Source organism: Somniosus microcephalus, chromosome 3 (genome assembly GCF_052327205.1).
Source record: "Somniosus microcephalus isolate GS21.2 chromosome 3, FLI_Smic_1.0, whole genome shotgun sequence".
Lineage (NCBI taxonomy): Eukaryota > Metazoa > Chordata > Chondrichthyes > Squaliformes > Somniosidae > Somniosus > Somniosus microcephalus.
In genome coordinates this window covers 124,153,373-124,179,697 of record NC_140989.1, presented here as the reverse complement: position 1 = coordinate 124,179,697, position 26,325 = coordinate 124,153,373, and the positions used below count along the sequence as shown (strand labels likewise).

At 42.6% G+C, this 26,325-nt stretch overlaps 1 protein-coding gene across 1 annotated transcript in view; it reads left to right on the top strand.

The window, feature by feature from the left end:
* Positions 1-26,325, top strand: part of wdpcp (WD repeat containing planar cell polarity effector) — a 322,735-nt gene that overhangs the window by 279,703 nt on the left and 16,707 nt on the right. Inside the window, exon 15 of the mRNA XM_085981577.1 lies at positions 21,826-21,994. Within this exon, the coding sequence (XP_085837703.1) occupies positions 21,826-21,994 (169 nt within the window). The remainder of the gene's footprint in view (positions 1-21,825; positions 21,995-26,325) is intronic.

The following is a 26,325-nucleotide window of genomic DNA, read 5'->3' as shown; positions in this document are numbered from 1 at the left end:
ATTAAGTTGTCTTAACGTGCGGTATTGTTACCATGCAACATAAAAAGTCACTTCTTGCGACCTCTTCCACCTAGAAGGACAAGGGCAGCAGACGCATGGGAAGACCACCACCTCCAAGTTCCCCTCCAAGTCACACACCATCCTGACTTAGAAGTATATCGCCAATCCTTCATCGTCGCTGGGACAAAATCCTTGAAATCCCTACCTAACAGCACTGTGGGAGTACTTTCACCACACGGACTGCAGCAGTTCAAGAAGGCGGCTCACCATCACCTTCTCAAGGGCAATTAGTGATGGGCAATAAATGCTGGCCTTGCCAGCGACGCCCACATCCCATAAAAAAACGAATTTAAAAAAAACTTCACGTTCAGCATGATGCTGATTATGCTCTAAGCCATCAGTAATACAGATATCATTAAATCAAATTGTACCATTCCTAAAAGTGCAGCCGTACAAATCACCTCACCGATCCCGTGGCATGTTCGGACTTGCTTCTAGGCCCCATGATTGGCACTCTGGAACTAGCTACTACAGAGAGCTCTGTCACTCGCTTGCACAATGTCTCTAATTTATTTTCCCTTTCCTGTGAAGAAGTTCTCAACCTGCTAAGCACCTCTTGTAGGGCCTTTATCATCTCGGTCAAAGTGTTCAGACTGTTTGCCCATCTAGTTTAACTATTAAATATTGGGAAGACCGAAGCCACTGTTTTCAGTCCCCACCACAAGCTCCGTTCCCTAGCCACTGACTCCATCCCTCTCCCTAACATCTGTCTGAGGCTGAACCACACTGTTCGCAACCTTGGGGTCATATTTGACCCTGAAATGAGCTTCTGACCACATATCCGCAGCATAACTAAGACCGCTTATTTCCACCTCCATGACATCGCCCGTCTCCACCCTTGCCTCAGTTCATCCGCTGCTGAAACCTTCATCCATGCCTTTGTTACCTCTAGACTTGACTATTCCAACGCACTCCTAGCTGGCCTCCCTCATTCTACCCTACGTAAACTTGAGGTCATCCAAAACTCGGCTGCCCGTGTCCTAACTCGCACCAAGTCAGTTACTAATGCAAAGGCAATTTGACAGCGTTAGTGTTATGAAGAGACCCTGTGATCTAATTCTGCCCTCTTGAGCATCCCTGTTTATAATCGCTCAACCATTGGTGGCCGTGCCTTCTGTTGCCTAGGCCCTAAGCTCTGGAATTCCCTCCCTAAACCTCTCCGCCTCGCCACCTCTCTTATCTCCTTTAAGACACTCCTTAAAACCTACCTCTTTGACCAAGCTTTTGGTCACCTGCCCTAATTTCTCCTTATGTGGCTCGTTGTCAAATATTTTGTCTTTTAATACTCCTGTGAAGCGCCTTGGGACATTTTACTACGTTAAAGGTGCTATATAAATACAAGTTGTTGTTGTTAAGTTGCCTTTTGGCCCATATCTGATTGTACAGTATGTCAGAAGGCACTTTACATCTTTAAGATTTTTGTAGCTAAACACACCCATTTACTACAGTAAGCTCTCATTAACTGATAAAGGCAATTCACTTAAAGCTGTTTTAATTAAATTGGCATCCTTGGATTGCTAGACTGATGGCACGCTATCCTGCTAAATGCCTGCAAGCAAAAAAGCTTCCATTATGCTCAAGAATATGTCTCTGCAACAATAGGACTCCAGGAACTGAAGGGCAGTTACTAAGTTCTGTACTAGAGAGTACACTGTCTACTGTCCCCTTAGTAACACCCTGAAATGGAAGTTCGGATCTGTCAATCATGTTTTCATGCTATACTTTTAAGTCATGTTTGTAATGAACCTTCTCTTTTATCTTATTGCCTCCAGGTATTTCCTGTTAATTTTCAGGACTTGAACTCCAGTTCATACTTTTCTATTTTTCCTAATACCCTGTGAGACAGGTATACATGAAGCAAGTAAACATTAAGCTTCCCTGCCTCAAGCTGCTATTGTCTGTGTCACTAAAATTTCTATGCCACAATTAACACAAAAATATACATTCTCCATCAGGGTTACAGTTTTCACACATTCTCTTCCTTATTTTGCTTGTCGGGTCACGTGTAAGTAAAGAAACCCTATACATTTTCTTCACCTTACTTCAAATATATTGTGCTATGATGACAGCAATTCATTAAAATTTTTAGTGATGTCAAGAATGTCTTATTCACAAGTTAGAAGTTCCTGGCTACATTTGGCTTTTAAAATTTAAAGATAAATTTGAAGAAACCTGATCGTATTCAAGCTTTCTTCATGAACTGATTTGGTAACCCTTTCATCAGTGGAATTTCTTTAACATGTTAGTAGTAAACCTGTACCTTGGAGTAGTAGAACACAGTCTATTTCCACATGTGCTCAATGTTGTTATGCCCTTAGGCAGAAGTGAGCAAGAGGAAACCCCAAGAGGGATGAGCTAGTCTCCCCTGCTCTTCCGTCCCTTCCAATGATCAATCGACAGGGGCTGGGAGCAGACTGGTCGCTCTCTCGGTCTGGGCCAGTTGCTCTCTCGGTCTGGGCCAGTTGCTCTCTCGGTTTGGGCCGGTCACACTTTTGTTCTGGGCCGGTCGCGCGCTCGGTCTGGGCCAGTCGCTCACTTGGTCTGTGGTCTAGTGTAGGTGCTAGAACTTAAAGAGACAATAATCAGAAAAATTTAGGAAGGCAAACATTTAAGAGTCACAAGAACGTACTTGATAGCAGTTTCTCTTGATTCAGGCTGGAAATTGTCAAACATCGACACTATTATCATTTAAAATATAGAAATCATCAAAAAGTTGACCAATACCATATGTGATGGTATTTGTCTGTAATATATAGGGGCCGTTTTCCAACATTGCACAGACTTGTACTTTGCATATGTGTCTTATTGCTGTGTTGACTGAAATCTGTTTGAAGTGTTCTAGTTTGCAAATCTTTGAAGAGTACAATCTATAAGGAAGCCTTGAGGGATACAGGTGGCTCCACATGTTTGTATGCTGCCTTTTACCTTTAAGATGATAGGATAGTTTTTTGTTTCCGGCCATCGCCTCAGAGGCTTCCCAACCTCAATAATAACTGTCATAGTGGAGCATTTATGACAAGCATTATAATCTAGTTACCAGTCAGACTGGAATGAATATTTTACAATTACAAGAGTAAAATGTTTCTGTTCAGCAAGAAGCTACCTAGCTGCCAAAAAATAGTACTGGCTGAACTTTTAATGACGTTTCATGTCACTATTCTTTGAAGGTGGGCACTCTTCTCATTGCTTATTTCCTGGTATTTGTATACAAGCTTTCCTTGTACAAGCAGGTCTTATTGACTTTGTTATTGTCCTACTCAAGATCTTTTATTCTCAAATCTGCTTTCTAGCCTTCCAGGTCACAAATCATAGACAATGGATGTGGGGACTTCTGCTATTTAGGAAATGTTCAACTATAATCTGAGGTACAACTCCTGCCAGTTTTCCCTTCTTCAATTTAGCAAGGGGACCTTGCCTTTGCTGTTCTTAATGGCCTGACTTTGAATAGCAACTTACTATCACAGTGAAGCCCAAGTATCAATTCTAGCTGAGTTTGGGCTGCCCTAGTTATGTTGTAGATACTCTCTGGGATTGGTATCTGTAAAGTATGACTTGCAGCCAGCAGACTTGAATTACATAGCCAGTTGTGTTGAACTCAATCGTAAAGGTACTCTGCACACACATGCCTGTACTCCTAGGTACAGCTCCATATCCAGATGGGTAATGATACGAGGGAGTCTACTTTCTGCTAACCTGAGAGAGATTTCACACTAAATTTAAGAAGTTCTCAAGAGATCCAATGCATTGCCATGACACTTTTTTTTAATATGGCTTTGCGCTTGGCTGGAGTTATACTATATTTGTTACAAAACCCAAGCAATGCGAGACTACCTGGCTTCATTGTGGGACCTGATTTTAAAATTATACCAGCGTTTTTTCATCGGCGTGCTTCCAAAACCACTTTGTATTTGTTTAAAAGTGTTCCAACCTGGGTCTTCCAAGCTCAGAGCAATATACAAACACGTGTGCAAAAAATTTTTAAATGTTAAGATTTTTGTATGTAATGGAGAAATTCGCACTGCACGTCGGATTTGGGTTTTTTGAATGGGTAATGTGTTGCCACACGGAGGCCTAGATTTTCTCCTGTGGTGAATTTAGTGCCAGAATAGCACTGAAACTGCATTTCCACCAGTCAGTGTGACTCCTCCCAGAACCAGCCCAATTTTCCTCATGGCATATTCATGGTGGGTTCCCGGTGCAAAGGAAAATCCAGTGCTGCAGCAACTGAAAGGACCAAGGCAGCCATTTTGTGTTCATAACAGGTCCATTAGATGCTGAGAGGCTGTTTCCCTGGCTGGAGAGTCTAGAATTAAGGGTCAGTCTCAGGATAAGGGGTCGACCATTTAGGACTGAGATGTGGATAGATGTCTTCACTCAGAGGGTCATGATTCTCTGGAATTCTCTACCCCAGAAGGCTATGGATGCTCAGTCATTGAGTATATTCAAGACCAAGATTGATAGATTTCTGGGCACTAAGGAAATCAAGGGATATGAGGGTAGGGTGGGAAAGTGGAGTACTTAAACTCACTTTCGCGGGCTTTTTTTTTTTTTTAAACAGAGGCCAGTGTTGGGAGGAGCAGAGAGCGGCGGTACAGTGAGTACTTAAACTCACTTTTGCGGGCTTTTATACAGAGGCTTACATAGAAACATAGAAACATAGAGATAGGAACAGGAGTAGGCCATTCGGCCCTTCGAGCCTGCTCCGCCATTCAATGAGATCATGGCTGATCTTCATCTGAGATCTTAGCTGATCTTACCAGTTCAGTACCCCGTCCCCGCCTTTTCTCCGAAACCCTTAATCCCCTTAGCCTTCAGAAATATATCCAATTCTCTCTTGAAAATATTTATTGAATTAGCCTTCACAGCCCTCTGTGGCAGGGAATTCCACAGGCTCACCACTCTTTGAGTGAAGAAATTCTTCCTCATCTCTGTTTTAAATGATTTGCCCGCTATTTTTAGACTGTGGCCCCTGGTTCTGTGCTCCCCTGCCATTGGAAACATTCTCTCTGAATTCAGCCTGTCCAGGCCTGCCATAATTTTATATGTTTCGATGAGATCCCCTCTCAATCTTCTAAACTCCAGTGAGTACAAGCCCAAACTATTCAATCTCTCCTCGTAGTTCATTCCCGCCATTCCAGGTATCAGCCTGGTGAATCGCCGCTGCACTCTTTCCATGGCAAGAACATCCTTCCGCAGATGGGGCGACCAAAACTGTACACAATACTCCAGATGCGGTCTCACCAGCACCTTGTACAGCTGTAGTAAGGTATCCCTATTCCTATACTCGAACCCCCTTGATATGAAGGCCAACATACCATTTGCCTTCTTAATCGCCTGTTGCACCTGCATGCTCTCCTTCAGTGACTGGTGCACAAGAACACCCAGGTCCCTCTGCACTTCCCCATCTCCCAATCTATTGCCATTTAGATAATAATCTACCCTCCTGTTTTTACCCCCAAAGTGGATAACCTCGCATTTATCCACATTATAGTGCATCTGCCACGTATCCGCCCATTCCCCCAACCTGTCCAAATCGCACTGTAGCCTCCTGACATCCTCATCAGAGCCCACCCCTCCTCCTAGTTTAGTGTCGTCAGCGAATTTGGAAATATTGCATCCAATTCCCTGATCCAGATCATTTATATATATTGTGAACAGCTGGGGTCCCAGGACAGATCCTTGCGGCACCCCGCTGGTCACTGCCTGCCACTCCGAAAACGAGCCGTTTATTCCAACTCTCTGTTTTCTATCCGCCAGCCAGTTCTCTATCCACGTTAATACTTTGCCCCCAATCCCATGAGCCTTAATTTTGCATGATAATCTTTTGTGTGGAACCTTATCGAAGGCTTTCTGGAAGTCAAGGTACACCACATCCACTGGCTCTCCCCCATCTATTTTACCAGTTACTTCCTCAAAAAATTCCAGCAGATTAGTCAAACACGATTTACCCTTTGTAAATCCATGTTGACTCTGTCCGATCCTTTCCCCATTTGTCAAGTGCTCCGCTATTTTATCCTTAATAATGGACTCTAGCATTTTGCCCACAACCGATGTAAGGCTTACTGGTCTATAATTCCCTGCTTTCTCTCTACCCCCCTTTTTAAATATTGGGGTAACATTAGCTACCCTCCAATCCACGGGTACTGTTCCCGAGTCAATGGAGTTCCGGAAGATGATCCTTAGAGCATCTGCTATCTCCAGGGCCACCTCCTTAAGTACCCTAGGATGTAGTTTATCAGGCCCCGGGGATTTGTCGGCCTTCAGTCCCCTCAACTTACCCAACACCATATCCCTAGAGATACTAATTTCTGTCAGCTCCTCCCTCTCATTAGTCCCTATGTTTGCCGATATTCCTGGGAGGTTATTTGTGTCCTCCTTTGTGAATACAGAACCAAAGTATGAGTTTAATTGGTCTGCCATTTCCTTATTCTCCATTATATATTCTCCCGAATCGGACTGCAAGGGACCGACTTGGGATTTTACCAGTCTTTTCCTCCTGATATACCGATAAAAGCTTTTGCAGTCTGTCTTTATGTTTGCTGCAAGTTTACTTTCGTATTCTATTTTCCCCTTCCTGATTAATCCCTTTGTCCTCTTTTGCTGTATCCTGTACTGCCCCCAATCTTCCGGTCTGGTGCTTTTTTTTGCCAGTTGATATGCCCTTTTTTTTGATTTTATGCTGTCCCTAATTTCCCTCGTTATCCACGGTTGAGCCACCTTTTTAGGTTTATTTTTATGCCAAACCGGTATAAACATGTTCTGGAATTCTTCCATTCTATCTTTGAATGCTTGCCATTGTCTATCCACTGTCAATCCCCCCAGAAACACCACCCAATCAATCTTACCCAATTCCCGTCTCATACCCTCGTAATTCCCTTTATTTAAGTTCTGGACCTTAGTCTCTGATGCAATTTCCTCACTCTCCATCTCGACTGAGAGCTCGATCATATTATGATCGCTCTGACCCAAGGGGGGTCAATCTCACAGACCGGCGACCGCGTTCCGGAGCCACGTCACGATTCAAAAAGTGACGCGGGTAAGAGGAAGCAGCTGATTGGGTGAGTACGGCCAGGTGAGTATTTATATTACTCTATAGTTTGACAGTTAAGATTAATAGTTATAAAATTTAGAAGGTCTTAAATTTTGTGGTTATACTTTCTAAGGTCTCTGTTGTGTATCGGGGAGTGCTAGTAACCAAGGGCCCTTGAGTATATCATTTAATTGTAGTGTAATTAGTGGTATTGATTTGATTTAATTTAAATTAATTAAAGGGTAAGTCATGGCAGGACAGCTCAGACCAGTGGCATGCTCCTCCTGCGCTATGTGGGAAATCAGGGACACTTCTTAAATTTCTCCTGTGTCCCTAACGACCATGTGTGCGGGAAGTGTATCCAGCTGCAGCTACAGACAGACTGCATTGCGGCGCTGGAGCTGCGAATGGTTACATACTGGAGCATTCGCGATGCTGAGGACATCGTGGATAGCACGTTTAGGGAGTTGGTCACACCGCAGGTAAAGGCTGCACAGGCAGGAAGGGAATGGGTGACCACCAGGCCGAGTAGTAGGCGCAGGTAGGTTGTGCAGGGGTCCCCTGTGGCCATCCCCCTCTCAAACAGATATACCGCTTTGGATATTGTTCAGGGAGATGGCTTATCGGGGGAAGGCAGCAGCAGCCAACTTCCTGGCACCATGGGTGGTTCTGCTGCACAGGACGGGAGGAAAAAGAGTGGGAGAGCTATAGTGATAGGGGATTCTATTGTAAGGGGAATAGATAGGTGTTTCTGCGGCCGCAAACGAGGCTCCAGGATGGTATGTTGCCTCCCTGGTGCAAGGGTCAAGGATGTCTCTGGGCAGCTGCAGGGCATTCTGGAGGGGGAGGGTGAACAACCAGTTGTCGTGGTGCATATAGGTACCAACGATATAGGTAAAAAACAGGATGAGGTCCTAAAAGCTGAATATAGGGAGTTAGGCGGTAAATTAAAAAATAGGACCTCAAAGGTAGTAATCTCAGGATTGCCACCAGTGCCACGTGCTAGTCAGAGTAGAAATAGAAGGATATTTCAGATGAATACGTGGCTAGAGGAATGGTGCAAGGGGGAGGGATTCAAATTCCTGGGACATTGGAACCGGTTCTGGGGGAGGTGGGACCAGTACAAACTGGACGGTTTGCACCTGGGTGGGACTGGGACCGATGTCTTAGGGGGAGTGTTTGCTAGTGCTGTTGGGGAGGGTTTAAACTAAAATGGCAGAGGGTTGGGAACCTGTGCAGGGAGACAGAGGAAAGGGAAGCAAGGATGGAAACAAAAGACAGGAAGGAGAAAAGCAAAAGTGGAAGGCAGAGAAATCATGGGTGTAAATCAAACAAGGCTACAGTAAATAATAATTCTAAAAGGGCTAAGGGTGTTAAAAAAACAAGCCTGAAGGCTTTGTGTCTTAATGCGAGAAGCATTCGTAATAAGGTAGATGAATTAGCTGCGCAAATAGATGTAAACGGATATGATGTAATTGGAATTACAGAGACATGGCTCCACGGTGACCAAGGCTGGGAATTCAACATCCAGGGGTATTCAATATTCAGGAAGGAAAGGCTAAAAGGAAAAGGAAGTGGGGTAGCATTGCTGGTTAAAGAGGAGATTAACACAATCGTAAGGAAGGATATTAGCTCTGATGATGTGGAATCTGTATGGGTAGAGCTGAGAAATACCACGGGGCAGAAAACGTTAGTGGGAGTTGTATACAGACCCCCAAACAGTAATGCTGAGGTTGGGGATGGCATTAAATGGGAAATTAGAGACGCGTGCAATAAGGGCACAGCAGTTATCATGGGTGACTTTAATCTACATATAGATTGGGCTAACCAAATTAATAACAATACTGTGGAGAGGAATTCCTAGAGTGTATACGGGATGGTTTCCTGGACCAATATGTCGAGAAACCAACTAGAGATCAGGCCATCTTAGATTGGGTATTATGTAATGAGAAAGGATTAATTAGCAATCTTGTTGTGCGAGGCCCCTTGGGGATGAGCGATCATAATATGATAGAATTCTTCATTAAGATGGAGAGTGAAGTAGTTGACTCAGAGACTAGGGTCCTGAATTTAAATAAAGGAAACTACGATGGTATGAGGCGCGAGTTGGCTAGGATGGATTGGGGAACGTTACTTAAAGGGTTGACGGTGGATAGGCAATGGCAAACATTTAAAGATCGCATGTATGAACTACTGAATTTTTTCATCCCTGTTTGGCATAAAAATAAAACAAAATGGTGACTCAACTGTGGCTAACGAGGGAAATTAGGGATAACATAAGATCCAAGGAGAGGACATATAAATTGGCCAGAAAAAGCAGCAAACCTGAGGATTGGGAGCAGTTTAGGATTCAGCAAAGGAGGTCAAAGGGATTAATTAAGAGGGGGAAATAGAATATGAGAGTAAGCTTTCAGGGAATATAAAAACTGACTGTAAAAGCTTCTATAGATATGTGAAGAGAAAAAGATTGGGAAAAATCAGGGGAATTTATCATGGGGAACAAAGAAATGGCAGACCAATTAAATACATACTTTGGTTCTGTCTTCACAAAGGAGGACACAAATAACCTTCCAGAGATGTCGGGGAACATAGGGCCTAATGAGAGGGAGGAATTGAATTAAATCAGTATTTGTAGGGAAATGGTGTTAGGGAAATTGACGGCATTGAAGGCCGATAAATCCCCAGGGCCTGATAATCTACATCCTAGGGTACTTAAGGAAGTGGCCCTGGAAATAGTAGATGCATTGCTGGTCATCTTCCAAACTTCTATAGACTCTGGAATAGTTCCCATGGATTGGAGGGTAGCTAATGTAACCCCACTATTTAAAAAAGGTGGTAGAGAGAAAACGGGGAATTATAGACCGGTAAGCCTGACATCTGTAGGGAAAATGCTAGAGTTCATTATAAAAGATGTAATAGCAGAGCACTTGGAAAACAGTGACAGGATCGGACAAAGTCAACATGGATTTACTAAAGGTAAATCATGCTTGACTAATCTACTGGAATTTTTTGAGGATGTAACTGGTAGAATAGATAAGGGAGAACCAGTGGATGTGGTGTATTTGGACTTTCAGAAGGCTTTCGATAAGGTCCCGCATAAGAGATTGGCATGCAAAGTTAAAGCACATGGGATTGGGGGTAAGGTACTGAGTTGGATAGAGGACTGGTTGGCAGACAGGAAGCAAAGAGTTGGAATAAACGGGTCTTTTTCTGAGTGGCAGGCAGTGACTAGTGAGACCACACCTTGAGTATTGTGTGCAGTTTTGTTCGCCTTATCTGAGGAAGGATGTTCTTGCCATGGAGGGTGTGCAGCGAAGATTCACCAGACTGATACCTGGGATGGCAGGAATGACGTATGAAGAGAGATTGGGTCGATTAGGCTTACATTCGCTAGAGTTTAGAAGAATGAGAGGGGATCTCATTGAAACCTATAAAATTCTAACAGGACTAGACAGACTAAATGCAGGAAGGATGTTCCCGATGGCGGGGGAGTCCAGAACCAGGGGTCACAGTCTAAGGATAAGGGGTAAGCCATTTAGAACTGAGATGAGGAGGAATTTCTTCACCCAGAGAGTGGTGAACCTGTGGAATTCTCTACCACAGAAGGCAGTAGAGGACAACTTATTAAATATATTAAAGAAGGAGTTAGATATATTTCTTAAGGCTAAAGGGATCAAGGGATATGGGGAGAAAGCAGGGACAGGGTACTGAATTTGGATGATCAGCCATGATCTCATTAAATGGCGGAACAGGCTCGAGGGGCCGAATGGCCTACTCCTGCTCCTATCTTCTATGTTTCTATGTAGAAGATTAGCCATGATAATGAATGGTGGAGCAGGCTCAAGGGGCCGTGTGGCCTACTCCTGCTCCTATATCTTATGTTCTTGTAACAATATGGCTCACTGCAATGTCTGAGGCTGGTGCTTCTTCAGTGAGATTTTTGATTTGCCTGTTTTTGAACCTCTTACAAAGCTCCACTGGACATCACACAGCCCCTGGATAGCAGGGCTCCACTGTCAATGTAGGTAGGGAAAATGCCCTCCTTGCCCCACTGCTTCTGGTACCCTTATTTACTCTATTAATATTGTGGCCCACAGCACTGAAACCGCCCTAACCAAAGCCCCAAAATACATTCTCTACAATTGCGACCAGGATGTCTTATTCCTCCTTGACTTCTCTGCAGCCATTGATACCATCCTCCTCCAACATCTCTTCGCTGTTGCCCCACTAGGTGTGACTGCCTTTTCTTGGTTTCTTCATACCTATCCAATCATAGCCAGAATATCTCTATCAATGGCTTTTTTTCCCCACCGTGTCAGCTGTGGCTCAGTTGGTAGCGCACTTGCCTCTGAGTCAGAAGGTTGTGGGTTCAAGTCCCACTCCAGGGACTTGAGCACATAAAGCAAGGTTGACACTCCAGTCCAGTGCTGAGGGAGTTCTGCACCGTTGGAGGTGCTGTCTTTCGGATGAGACGTTAAACCGAGGCCCTGTCTGCTCTCTCAAGATCCCATGGCACTATTTTGAAGAAGAGCAGGGGAGTTATCCCTGGTGTCCTGGCCAATATTTATCCCTCAACCAACATAACAAAAAAAAACAGATTATCTGGTCATTAACACATTGCTGTTTGTGGGACCTTGCTGTGCGCAAATTGGCTGCCGCGTTTCCCACATTACAACAGTGATTACACTTCAAAAAGTACTCCATTGGCTGTAAAGTGCATTGATATGTCCGATGAACGTGAAAGGTGCTATATAAATACAAGTCTTTCTTTCTTTTTCACCCTACACTGTCAATTTGGGAGTCCCCGAGTATTCATTCTTGGCTCCTTCCACTTCTGCATCTACATGCTGACCTTGCCAACATTATTCACAGACATGGGGTCAACTTCCACTGCTACACTGTCTACCTCTCCACCACCTCTCGACCCATCTGTACTGTCAGCCTGTTTATCTGACACCGAAAATGGCTTAGATCAGCCATTATTTCTCTGACTAAACTTTGGGAATACTCAAGTCAAGATGGGTAATTTTGACTTTGGATGATAGATGTGTGCAAATTGGCTGCCGTATTTCCTACATTACAACATTGACTACACTTCACTTCAAAAGTATTTCATTGGCTGTAAAGCGCTTTGAGACGTCCTGAGGTCGTGAAAGGCGCTTTAGAAATACAAGTCTTTTCTTTCTTTCTCTGCAATACTGGTCTCTTGCTTCACTTTATCCAACACCCTTATTTTGCCTAGAAAGTAGAGGAACCATCTTCTAACGAGTATATACTGGAAACAGGTTCCGGCATTGTGAAATAGAAAATAGTGATCTTAAATTGCAGAGATCACCAGAAGAACTGGTAAATGAGACCCTAATAGACCTATTTCACTGCCTGCGGTTTCTGCTGCTCACTATTACCCATCACTTGCAGCTGCTTCCCATCCAAATCAATCATGAGGCTGCTCTCCATAGCAATATTGTACAGCATACTGACGTAAGAAAACTACTAGGCACTTGGTCTGAGTATTAAACAAGGCTTTAATCAACTGGTTTTCAACATGGAGATCTAGTTGTGTCCTTCACTAGTTCCTGTTAAAGAATGTCCTGAGCAAGCTGGGCCCATGCCCGAGTATTTATACTCTCCCTGGACAGCGCCACCAGCAGGCCGCCCAGTATTACTTCATAAGTCATTTCCACATGAATGATAAGATTCATGTCACATACCATGATCATTTTGCAGACCTTCTCTGAAACATAAGGCTTACCCTGACTTGTCTAAGCATCTAAAGTGTTGCTTGAGTATCTCAAATGTCTATTCAATGAGGGCCCTCGTTTACTCTTGTGCCACAATATATCTGTACTCTACTTAAGTGCAAGATTATGAGGGGGTGTCATTGGCCATGGTTTCACTATGTAAGCTATACCTCTAAGGAGTTAGCCGTCCATCTTTTTCCTTCAAAGAACTAGGTCACATTTGATTGTCTCAGAATGAAAGTATCATGTATCCCCACACTGAGATGTATTATTTTCTGGCTGTGTTTGCATGCCATTTGCACAGTGACTGAATAATAGCATTGTCTATTTAGTTATACTATAGGGTTAGCACATAAGAACTCAAGAAATAGGAGCAGGAGTAGGCCCTTCAAGCCATTTAATAAGATCATGGCTGATCTTCTACCTCAGCTCCACCTTCCCGCACTATCCCCATATCCCTTGGTTCCCTTTAGTACCCATAAATCTATCGATCTCTGACTTGAATATACTTAACGACTAAGCATCCACAGCCCTATGGGGTAGAGATCTGAGTGAAGACATTTCCCCTCGTCTCAGTCCTAAATGGTTGACCCCTTATTCTGAGACTGTGACCCCTGGTTCTAGACTCCCCAGCCAGGGGAAACATCTTCCCAGCGTCTACCCTGTCAAATCCCTTAAAAATTTTATATGTTTCATTGAGATCACCTTTCGTTCTTCTAAACTCTAGGGAATATAGGCCTAGTCTACATTATTTGGTTGATGGTGGGCACAAAATGGCTACATGGATACAAGCCAATGATGCCTTTTCCTTGGGGAGCACAGCATTTAGAAAAATCTCGGCTGCCTCAGCTCCTGTTCTATGCTGAAGTGTCAGTGCATGTCAAAGCACAGCTTAAATTTACCTCCTTAATGGAGTAGGGCACAGAAAAGCAGCGGACTCCAGAGATATCCCCTTGTAGGTGCCCATAAAGACTGTGTGGCATAAAAGGTGAGGGCAGTAGTGACCTTCACTTCCACTGCCAGTGCCGTGCATATGACGGATGGCACACCTCGGGCACAGCCTCACTGCAGACCGCAAGGCTACTCGTGTTGATCTTTCATCGTAGCTAACTCTGTTGCAGTGTATCTACTGCCTAGGGTAATAAATGCGGCGAGTTGTGCACCTCCTAAGCCTCCTATGCTTGAAATGCCCACTACTCCAGCTACTGTATAGTGAAATACCCGGAAATACCTGCAGCATTGTGCTTTTTTGAGCATAAAACTCCTCTGTTCTATTCACTTATCCCACTGCTTGGTGATACTTCAAAAGGTAGCCATTCTGTAAACTCACTTGGGGCCGTTTTCAACACACTCCAGCAGTGTAATGGGGGCGATTGCAGCCTGAAAATGGTGTTGGGACGCAGCTCACCATCGGCATGTAAATGAGACCCAGGCCTCAAAAAGGCTGGGACCTCACCCTGGCAATAAAGGTCAGGAGATGGGCACCCTCTGCTCACCACCCTCCCATTATCCACCTGATGTTAAAATTGGCCCTAATCACTGTATTTTTGATTAACCCATTCGATTTGAGCCAGCTGTTTAGAAATCAAACCAATGTCTTCAGTAGTGATACTGAAAACTATTTAAGTACTACTAAGTTGTGAAGGAGAGTTTGCTCACCTGGTTGGATGTTTGGAAGAGTTGAAAAGAGTGAGAGCAACGACTCTAGGACTTGGGAACCTCTTAATTTATGAGGAAAGGCACACAGAATTCATTTAAACTTGTTTTCATTGAAGAAGATTGAGAGGGGCACAATCGGCTGTAAAAATGCTCAAAGGCATTGATAATATGCATGTAAACATGTTATTTAACTTCTGCTGTGAGAGTAGAACACAAGGATAAGAGTACAGAACTAATGAGCCTCAAGCAAGACTTTCTGGAAGTTTTACATGTGGTTATTCACTTCCCTCAGATTAAACAAGCTGGAGAGAGTTCATGTTCGTAAATTGTACATGATCTGATGTTTGCATTTACAGCTGTTCATTCTTGTAATATATAATAAATATATTTCACAATTTTGTCTCTGCACACTTTTTATGAGAACTGATTACATTGCTGGTCAATACCGTATCAAAGACTAAGATTTTACTTTCTAAAGTTTAGCAAATGGTGGGATTTATAGACTACTCCAGAAAGATCCAAGTCTTCATAATTGTAATTCCAATGGTTCATTCAAAGACTTATTAAAACTTACTCAGTTTTAAAGTTTACAAAGGCTGTCATGTTTGACCATTTTTCCAACAACAGGAGTTGGAATTAGAATTACTTCTGCACGTTTTTAAAAGCAATGTGCATTTATGCAAGTTTTTTAAAAAGGCTTCTAGATGAAAGGTGGTTTAATTTGCTTATCAGAAGTAGTATTTACCAGAAACCAAACAATAATTTGTCTGGGTAATTGAAAGACACCTTTCACCATAGTGCTGGAAAACCCTTTAAACCTGTTGGTGGGTGAGAGGGACAGGCTTTTTGACACAGAGTGAGGGCCCTTTAAGAATAGAACACCAAAGATGCCAGTCAGGCTTGTGGAAACCGGGTGCTGTAGAGGCAGGTGGCAAAAGTCTTTGAAATACAGGGGACTTAGGGGAGAGTGGTTCTGCCTTGGGTTATAACACAGGATGCAGAGAGACAATTTAAGCTAAGCAGTCCCAAATTCATAACAGTGGGGGAATTCTTTTTTGATGTATTTTGAAGTTATTTTGTATTGCATGTTTACAAAAGTAAAATAATTAACTACTTTCTAGTCACGATGAGACTAATTATAGTAGAGGTGGTACTACATAGATTGTGTTGTCTTTATTCCTCAGGTTTATGGAAATTGGGAAAAAAAGGTTTATGCATTTCAATTTTGTGCTTAATGCTTTAAATACAAAATGTTATTGCAATGTGGCAACTGTCCTCCAATGTGCATTGTTATTTTTTTTTAAATAACATAAAATAGATATTTAGGTTTAGATTTTCCAGTTGGTGTTCCACTTCATATATTTTATTTTTATTTCCCCACCACAATTTGTACTTGGTAGTAATGATCACCATGACAGAAAATCTATTTTCATGCCAGTGAATGGTTACTGCCAAAGTGGCAGAAATAACGAACCCAGTTCTGATTTTCCAATGTTCAGTGCCAGTTGAGATAGATCTAACTTGGGCAAATGCTGCTCTGGGTTTCATTTTTTAAAATATACAAATTCTTTCTCTTAAAAGGCTGGAATCCCGTACTCAGTGGGTCCAGACATCAGCCGTGTGTCCAAATAACATCGTTGTGGTGAGCTTAAAGCAAAGAAATGTATTTTTTTGTAACCCAACACTCATATAGCCATTCAGCCAGACTATCTACTGTGTCATAGTTGGCCACTTTTTTTAGTTTAAACACCATTAGAAGATCATTAAGCTGTCCAACTGAATATGTAATTGGCTGCTTACCAGTAGTACAGTAAAATAGATCAAGTGATCAGCAGGAAGACTTATTTCTTACAGTGATCCTTAAATGCACCACCCCTCCCATCAGCTAATTTGTAATAATCCCTCTATTTAAGTCCTGTATCAACATATTACTGAGTGTTACTTAAAAATAATAAATGAACATGCTTTTTGATATATTAGAATTTTATTCAAGAAAAGTTACGTTTTCCTTCCTGGGTTTTATGTTCTGATATTTTTAAAAGTGCATTGTTTCACAGGTGCCCACAAACAGCAAGAGTTTTTGAGTTAGGAATAAGAACTTAAGGATTGTTAAGAACAGGAAAAGGTTATTGGAAGACTGACTTCCAATTGAAGATCAGAGTTTGAATTCAAGTCTTGTGATTCATTCAAGGGAGGATTTAGTTGCGGATTAATTTTAAGATTTCTACATATTCGTGCTGTCAATAATTGTGACTGAGCCAATTTAGTGGCTCTCACAAAAAAAAACAGCAAGCTTGCCTACTTGCCTGGATCTGAAAATATGTGTGTGTGTGTGTTGGGAGCAGAGATTTTCAATTCTTCTGAGGCAATGTAGTATTCCAGTTGTGCCTTATGACAATGTAGCCAAGGGGCTCATCTACACAAGGAACTAAAGATAAATGACGGTTGGAACTTCACAAAGGACAGATTTGAATTCCACTGTGTGCTTATTTTTCTACCTCAATGTTCAACCATAGATATTTTCTGTGTCTGTGTACTATGACTGTGTAAGTGGCATCTACTGAATTTGGGTTATTAGAAAATGTCTATTTTATATTCACCTAACTGCATATTCATAGTAGATCTAATTAGCATACTTTTTGAATTTGTTATCCTTAATAGCATAAGTAGACATTATTGCTGAACTGTTGGTGGATGGTAATTTTCCAATTAACGAATTTTGACCTGATATCTGTCGGGTTTCGTAAGGATTGAACTTAACATTTTGAGTTATTAAAGGAGGAGGGAAGGCTATGGGAGTGCTCTAAGGATAAAAAATGTACCTCCATCTCTTACATTAAAAAGACTACCAATATCTATTCTGCCTGTTAGGAGATACCTTCATTTAAGCAGCATGTCTTTTGTTTTGCCATCATGGGTTATGCAATGACATAAGTTACAGGGATGTTCCTGGAGCAAGCCCATTAACTTTCATTTTATTGCAAGTGCAGACTCAAAATAGTGAGACTCAATGATGTCAAAGATATATTGCTTAAACTGATATATCTCCTAACAAGCAAAAGATAATCTGATTACTTTCTAAACAAAACACTTTGTACAGAGAGCACTCCCTTGGCCTTTCTTACTATTTTCTCCTCCTTTTCTAAGACACTATCTCAAGCTGGACTGCAGCCAGCAGTAGTTTTCTGATACAGGAAACTTTCTGGTATCCGGGACCGAGCTGGTGCCGTTAGATCAAAACTGCTGTAGAAACCAGCGCTAATGTTAAAACATACGGAGCTCAGAGCTCCATGTGAAGCAACAAACCCTGTTGCTTCAAAACAGTCGGCGCAGCTTGCAAGCGTCTAGCTGAAGCTGTTGCTTAGCTACAGAGACGCTTGCAGAGCCAGGACTGGAGAAAAGAAGCAATGAAAAGAAAAAAAATTATCTGAACCGACTCCTGAATTTCGCCGGTAGATAGAGCTTTCCGGACATTTAACCTCCGGATAAACGAAAGTTTCCTGTACCTTGCCCAAGCAGTCATTCATGTGTATGAGCCCAGACAGTGAGTGTTGACAGGCTGTTCAACCATGTGGGGGCTGGGGGCACTGGCATCACAACCAAGCCCAATCCTGTTCCCATTTGACTAGAAATGGAATTGAATGTTACGAGGAGAAATGTAGTCATAGGTAGATGAGTAAATAGTTTTTGGAGCACTAAGTGACTCGTAATTCAGGACATAATGGAGGAGATTCACAGTTTTGTTTTTTGGAAGTTTTACTTAAGTTTTATTGCCTCCCTCAGCAAATGTAAGTACTTTAAGAGGACAGGACAATGCAAACTGGACATGGTCCTTTGGAGATAACAGGCTCTATGGGCCAAATGACCATTCCCCTCTCTACACTTTCATATGTTCTTATGACATCCACATGGCATTTTTCAATAAGAATCACTATATAGCAATCAGGAATGGTCAAATTGGCTGGTTTTAATTTTCCTTAGATCAGGAATGCTTTCAATTGTATCACCCCTACCACAGTAGTACTCTAACTGAGACCAGCTAACTCAGCACAGACCATGGTTCAAACCTAGGACCTTCATAATCTGTATGGTGTAGTATTACATCAGAAGGTAATCCTTTTTTCCTGCCTTTTTTGGGAAAAAGTAGGATTGTATTTACAAGTACATGGTTATGGATTGTACTGACATTGCCTGATGTTTGGCTATTTCCTGTATTGCACCTCCCGTCATTGAATGCATTTTCTACGCTCCTTTAAGCCCTATAATCCACTTTGCTTTCACCTTTACACCATCTAATGCAACAACACAAAATAGAAAAATACTTTTTTTGGCATCACCTGTATATTGTTTTATTTTTACAAATCTTAATAAGTGCTTTGGTCTAATTATTTTCTGGATTCCTTTCAAAGATGTGTGTGTAATGAGCCATTTACATGTCAAAATAATTATGCATAAACTATCTGTAGTGGTATTGTAATTTACCACAGAATTTAAAAACATCTTCCAGGCAACCAGTTGGTAAAGCATTGAATCTCAGTGGCGATTGTCATTCTCCTTCTACGGGAGAGTTTACTGGTTCTCAGGTTGGTCACTGGATGGAGCTCTTTTTGGTGATGAACGTGATGGAGCTCCGAGGGATGTTGCACAACATGTTTCCTGCTGTACAGTTTGGAGCAGAATTGACTCTGCTTCTGCAGAGGGTTGTGACCCTATTTATTCTTTTCTCACAAGTGCATATCTAGAACTGAAACAAACGATTAAAAAGGAAAATAAAACTGTACCTGGAACTTGGCATTTTATTGGATTTTCTCCAACCTTAACAAATAACTTGGTCTTGTCAGATTCCTTGCTCCTTTTGCAGATGGGCTCATTGAATACCATTGGTACAATGAGTCATAATTGTACTTAAGCAGTGACATACTGTCGAAAAACAAAGATCAAAGTCAAATAAACTCTGACTTGCTTCATATAAAATGTGAGCCTCCAGCAATATAACCTGAATTGATTTTTTTGTACTGCTGTTGGATTTAAGTATAATGTAGCACATTCCAAACAAGTGCTGGAGTATTAACATTGACAAAAGTCTGTAGGCATTGTGGTGTAAATTAATTTACACTTTAGGTGTGCAGTCAGATATGACATTAATAACATTTCAAAAGTATTTAATTCACACGTTTGCAGGGTGTTTGTTGTAAGTACCTGCCAAAACCTCGCAAGAGAGTCAGTTTAGTGAAAATAGTTCAATGCTGAAATGCTGCTAAATCATTCCAAAACCTAAACTGTTTAATTATATATTTCCTTATTTTTACAAGCTGGCTGGGAATGAAACATAATTGTAAATTTATGATTTTATCATGTATTCCTTTTTGTGAGCTTTTGTGCAAGATGAGGAATGTCCATGCTGGGGAATGAAATACTTTTCCACTTTTGGCATTGGTGTCAGCACTGAGCACTCAAGTCAGGTATAGCACCACCAGATGCATACTAAAGCTCTCAATACTATGCCATCTTTAAGCCCTTTTGAGTGACATTGCTAAATTATAGGCAGTTTTGTATTATCCATCCATGCCTCTTAGGCCCTATGTTGAGACTGCCTGTTATAAAATTGAGACTGCATTTCAGATGGAATCCTTAAAACTTGCTGAGAAACCATAATCCCGTTAGTCTTGGCTCGGTTCAAACCTGGATCCCAGGTGACCCTACATCACCCGGTTACACAAGGTTTTGCTTTTTATTCCTTCCCCATACGACTAATTTTCTCTCCTCCTCCTTTCCTGAAAGCATTTACTTCTTGCAGGAGTTTGATTGTATGGGTATCAGTTACCCAGCAGCGCCTCGTGTAAATGCCCATTCTTCATGTGTTGACCCTAGACATTGAGCGTCAATAGGCTATTCTAACATGGGGACATCACAGCTGAGTGCAATGCAGCCTTCACCCAACTCTCCACATACACCTCCAGCAGAGTGGTTACTAGATGGCAATCAGGAGCAGGAAACCTGCCCAATTTTCCTTCCCCTACCTGGCTCTGAGGTCAACTTTAGTGGCCCTCCCACTGCCTGAATGAGACTACTAGCTCAGTGCAGAGCAGACTGAACCTGGGACTCTCCTGGTTTGTATAGCCCAGCTACTCATACTGACACAGGCTTGTGTATTACCTTAAACCTGCTATAGTAACAGCTTGTACAGGTAAAAGAAATTATACAACATATTTTACACAATAGGAGTGCATTTTGGCTGCAGACAAGATTAAATATGAGAAGAGTTTACCTAACCTAGTTACAGCTAAAGTTATTTATGTTAAAAGGAATTAAAATGCATGTGGGAATGAAAATATTTTTGGCTTTTCAATTTCTAGTCATAAAAATGATTCACTTTTGGGTATTCATTTAAATATGTAGCAACCATTAGTTAAAAAAAGCCTCGTTTTTGATTACTGAGACATAATAATGGAATGTTTAATATGTAGTCACTTATGTTGATGTGACAAATCAAGGTGTTGTCAATGGGGTCTGTATTCATTGACTTATTACTAAGTGGACAGCCCATTCTGAAAGTAAATCAAAGCACTCAATTTAAAATCACCAGAAGTCTCTTTAGTTAAAGGAAATTAAAAACTCATTGTTTTAGAAAGTATTTTTATTTGAGTTTTTATCAGCAACTTCCAAGATATCTCCAAGTGCTTTGTTTAACCTAGTTCTTTTTAGTCCAAAAACATTACTGTTGTCCTCCAAGTTATGCTTTAAATATACTGTATTCATTGCTCACGATGCGGTCTCCTCTACATTGGGGAGACCAAGCGCAGATTGGGCGATCGCTTTGCTGAACACCTCCGTTCAGTCCGCAAGTGTAACCCTGAGCTTCTGGTCGCTTGCCATTTTAATTCTCCGTCCCACTCCCACTCTGACCTCTCTGTCCTCGGCCTCCTACACAGTTCCAATGAAGCTCAACGGAAGCTTGAGGAACAGCACCTCGTCTTTCAATTAGGCAGTTTACAACCTTCAGGACTCGACATTGAGTTCAACAATTTTAGATCATAACCACTGCTCACATTTTTTTCAGACAACAGGTAATGATTCTGATCCATTTTAATATCTCCTGTCCTTCACCCTTTCACATACATTCCCTCTTGTTCTTTCCCTGCCTCTGTACTTGCTTAAAATCTGTTACATCTCTAACATTTTCCAGTTTTGACGAAAGGCCTGAAACGTTAACTCTGTTTCTCTCTCCGCAGATGCTGCCTCCCCTGCTGAGTATTTCCAGCATTTTCTGTTTATATTTATGCTTTAAATTAATCTTTTTAATACTTTTTTCTCAAATTCTCCTGATATTCCCAGAAACTCTGGAGGCCTTACAAAGAGGAGATCCTTTGACGGGAGACAGTGCTGAACTCCCACCTGCATCATTGAAAGCTGAAAGACCAAAGGGCAGGAATCTTCATTCTGGATCAGACAATAACAACAGTCATTTATTACAGCTTGCTGCACAGAACAACCCTTATATCAGGTGAGGAACATGACTACACTATAGCAAGTGATGTCAATCAATCCACTCGTTTTAAAATCTAAAATTACAGCTTCCCAGTGTGTGTCGGTGAACACTGAGATATTTGTAGAGTGCACAGTATGTTTACATGCAGTGGATTCATCAATAAATTTTTGACTGCACTAAATGCACCTGTAGGGGCGCTATGTCGATTTCGCCTGGTGAGATTTGCCTGTCCTTAAATGGCATGGAATACCTTTTCTATTGTGATGTATGCAACAAAGTATTACATAGTATTTACAGCACAGAAACAGGCCATTCGGCCCAACAGGTCCATGCTGGTGTTTATGCTCCACACGAGCCACCTCCCACCCTTCTTCATCTCACCCCATAAACATATCCTTCTATTTCTTTCTCCCTCATGTGTTTATCTAGCTTCCCCTTAAATGCATCTATGCTATTCGCCTTGACTTAGGATGAACATTATAGGGTATTTTAGGCTGGAACAACCTACTGACACAACCAGCTCTGCTTAACATGCTTTGTTGGTCTTTCTCTTCCTGCATAAAGCTGAGAATGGAGATTCCTACAGGGGCGCCCACAGTCCAAAGGGCTAGGAAGCTTACAAAGCTAGTCCCCAAGATCCTTCTGACAAAATTCCTTCACATTCACAAACAGACCTTTGCCCCTTTGAATGCTTTGGTACTCCAATGATAAACTTTGGGTCTGGGGACTCCAGGTTACGTGACTATGATGAGTAACAAGTATAATTATGTCATAAATTATGCAAAATCATGTCTATCTAAGTGACATAATTTCCTGATCATTTCAATATCATTATGAAGCTCTTGCCTACTTAAAAAGGGCTTCCACTGCTCACTCCAAGCCTTCTGAGAAACAACAATGTACGAAATAGGCAGAGACCTTTCACGACTAATCGGTATTTTTATGCTCCGTCTTATCCCTTTGCGTCCATTTCCCAGCCTAACCGGAGACTAAAATCAGCCCCTTTCAGCGCCAAGTCTACAGATACCCATTGATCTCTTTAAACTTCATCCTGAGCTATTTCAACACCATTCATGAACTTTTCCTGTTGCCCATTTTCCCTTCTTGTATTTGGTAATTTACTCTTGTCCAAATTCAATTTCATCTGCCATTTTTTGCCGATTTCAACCTCCATCTCAATTCACCATGCTCTCTCTCCTCTGAGTTCACTAGCCTCCTATCCTCCCTTAATCTCTCCCTCCATGTAAACTCCCTGGCCCATTTCCACGGCCACCCCCTCGACCTTGCCATCTCTCATGGCCTCGCTACTCCCAATGATTCAATCGCAGATAAGGCCATCTCTGACCACTTCCTCGTATTGCTATCCACCCACATCCCCCTTCCTCCTCCACCAGTTCCCCCCCCCACCCCCCCCCACCCCCCCACCCCCCAAACCCTACTTCCTTCGGTGTCCGCCTCTGGGGGGGGGAAAAACTCTCTCCCAACTTTCCCTTACAATTGCACTTATGAAATCCCAACTGTCCAGCCTTTGGCCCTCCATTCACGGGGACATTTCTGCAGCTACCGATCTGCTCAACCACACACTAACCACCACTTTTGATGCCCTAGTCCCTACTAAAACAATTATTCTCTCTCCCCCTGGCCGTTCCCCCAGTACGGCCCTCATCTCAAGTCCAAGACACGCAGACTTGAATGGATATGGCGGACAACTGGTTTAGCCATTCACCGCCAGATCTGGCTGGACCACATAAAGCATTATCGGATCCTGCTCTCATCTGCTAAAATTGCTCACTATTCCAGAATCATTCTGGAATGCAAAGATAAACCCCGGCTTCTATTCTCTACTACTAACCGTCTTCTTAAACCTCTTTCCCGTCTCCTCCACCCTCACCTCTGACAACAAGTGTGAGGAGCTCATGGATTTCTTTGTCTCTAAGATTGAGACCATCCGTTCAGAACATAATGTCGCCTCCCAAATCCATGCCCATCTTTCTCGCAACTCCATGTTCTAATCCCTCTAATCAGGTTTCCGCCCCTGCCACAGTACTGAAACGGCTCTCATCAGAGTCACAAATTACACCCTTTGTGACTGTGACAAGGGTAAACTATCCCTCCTCGTCCTTCTTGACTTGTCTGCAGCCTTTGACACGGTTGACCACCCCATCCTCCTCCAACGCCTCTCCACCGTTGTCCAGCTGGATGGGACTGCACTCGCCTGGTTCCATTCTTATCTATCTAATCGTAGCCAGAGAGTCACCTGCAATGGCTTTTCTTTCTACTCCCGCATTGTTACCCCTTGGCCCCCTCCTATTGATAATCTGCATGCTGCCACTTGGCGACATCATCTGAAAATACGACGTCAGTTTCCACATGTATGCTGACGACACCCAGCTCTACCTCACCGCTTCTCTCGACCCCGTCATGGTCTCTAAATTGTCAGACTCCTTGTCCGACATCCAGTTCTGGATGAGCAGAAATTTTCTCCAATTAAATATTGGGAAGACCGAAGCCATTGTTTTTGGTCCCCGCCACAAACTCTGTTCCCTAGCCACTGACTCCATCCCTCTCACTAACATCTGTCTGAGGCTGAACCACACTGTTCGCAACCTTGGTGACATATTTGACCCTGAAATGAGCTTCCGACCACATATTTGCGGCATAATTAAGACTGCCTATTTCCACCTCCATAACATCGCCCATTTCCACCCTTGCCTCAGCTCATCTGTGGCTGAAACCCTCATCCATGCCTTTGTTACCTCTAGACATGACTATTCCAACGGACTCCTGGCTAGCCTCCCACGTTCTACCCTAACTCGCACCAAGTCCCGCTCCTGCATCACCCCTGTGCTCGCTGACCTACATTGGCTCCCGGTTAAGCAACGCCTCGATTTCAAAATTCTCATCCTTGTTTTCAAATCTCTCCATGCCCTCGCACCCCCACCCCCCCCCCATCTCTGTAATCTCCTCCAGCCCCACAACCCCCCCGAAATATCTGCGCTCATCTAATTCTGCCCTGTTGAGCATCCCTGATTATAATCAGTCAACCATTGGTGGCCGTGTTTCTGTTGCCTAGGCCCTAAGCTCTGGAAGTCCCTGCCTAAACCTCTCCGCCTCTCTACCTCTCTTTCCTCCTTTAAGGCGCTCCTTAAAACCTACCTCTTTGACCAAGCTTTTGGTCACCTGCCCTAATTTTTCCTTATGTGGCTCGGTGTCAATTTTTTTTATCTTATAATACTCCTGTGAAGTGCCTTGGGATGTTTTACTACGTTAAAGACGCTATATAAATACAAGTTGTTGTTGATTTTATATACTTTGTCAAACTCATCTTGTAGCCCCCGAAGTTGCCTCCTCAGATTCAACTACCCCTCCAAGGTGTGAATTTGAAATGTTTACATTGAGCTTCGGAATCCAAATCAATAGTGTTGCTGCTGGTTGCTGGATGCGGCCACAGGGTAAACAGGGCAGATTGCACAGCACAGGAGGCCAGTGCACAACATAAACTGCCCCCCTATCCCAGCATCGAACATGGTGGAATTACTAAACAGAAAAAAATGTAAATGTCTTCCGAGCATATAGTGCTGGCCCATTAAACACCATAATCAGTTCAGAAAGATGCTTTTACGACTCAAAAATGCTGGGCCAAGCAGATCAGGTTTCTATTCTTAAAGCGACAGATAGTTACTTTACAGTTAATATTCATTCAAAATAAAAAGCTGCCTTTCAGGATGGTTTGATGGTAACGGTGTGAGTGCTAAGTCTCCTATGAGCTAGATACATTTAAATTTAGAGAGAACAGTATGTGGCTTAGTCTAAACACTGCACCAGTGAAGGTGTTGCCTTTCTAAACCTGTCAATCAAGATCTTCCTGAGGCTACTATTCAAAATCAGTTGAGATCATTTATGTTTTGCATCCCTGCCCAAAATGTAAATGAGAGTGTATTTTATACAAGGTTCACTCAATTATTCAGAAATACAGAGGCTGATTAATACCTGGTGCGAACAGTGCAGCATCGATTCCAGACATGGAGCAGCCAATTTTAAACAGCAATCACTTCCATAAGAAATGCTGCAAATCTATATTAAAAGCACAAAATGCTGCAGGTCTGTCAGCATCTGAAAGAGAAAATTTCACCGGGAATAAAACTATTGCTGGGAATCGGGCGCTCGTCATCGAAACCGCCCAGTTTTCACTGCCATTGAAATCCATGATAATCTGGCAGTCACCACAATGGGCGGCCAATCTGCAACGCACCATTTTATGCCCGGGCATCAAGTTAAAGATCTATTTGGTACTTTGGTGTTAGCCATGGCTCAGTGGGTAGCACAGTCGATCCTGAGCCAGAAGG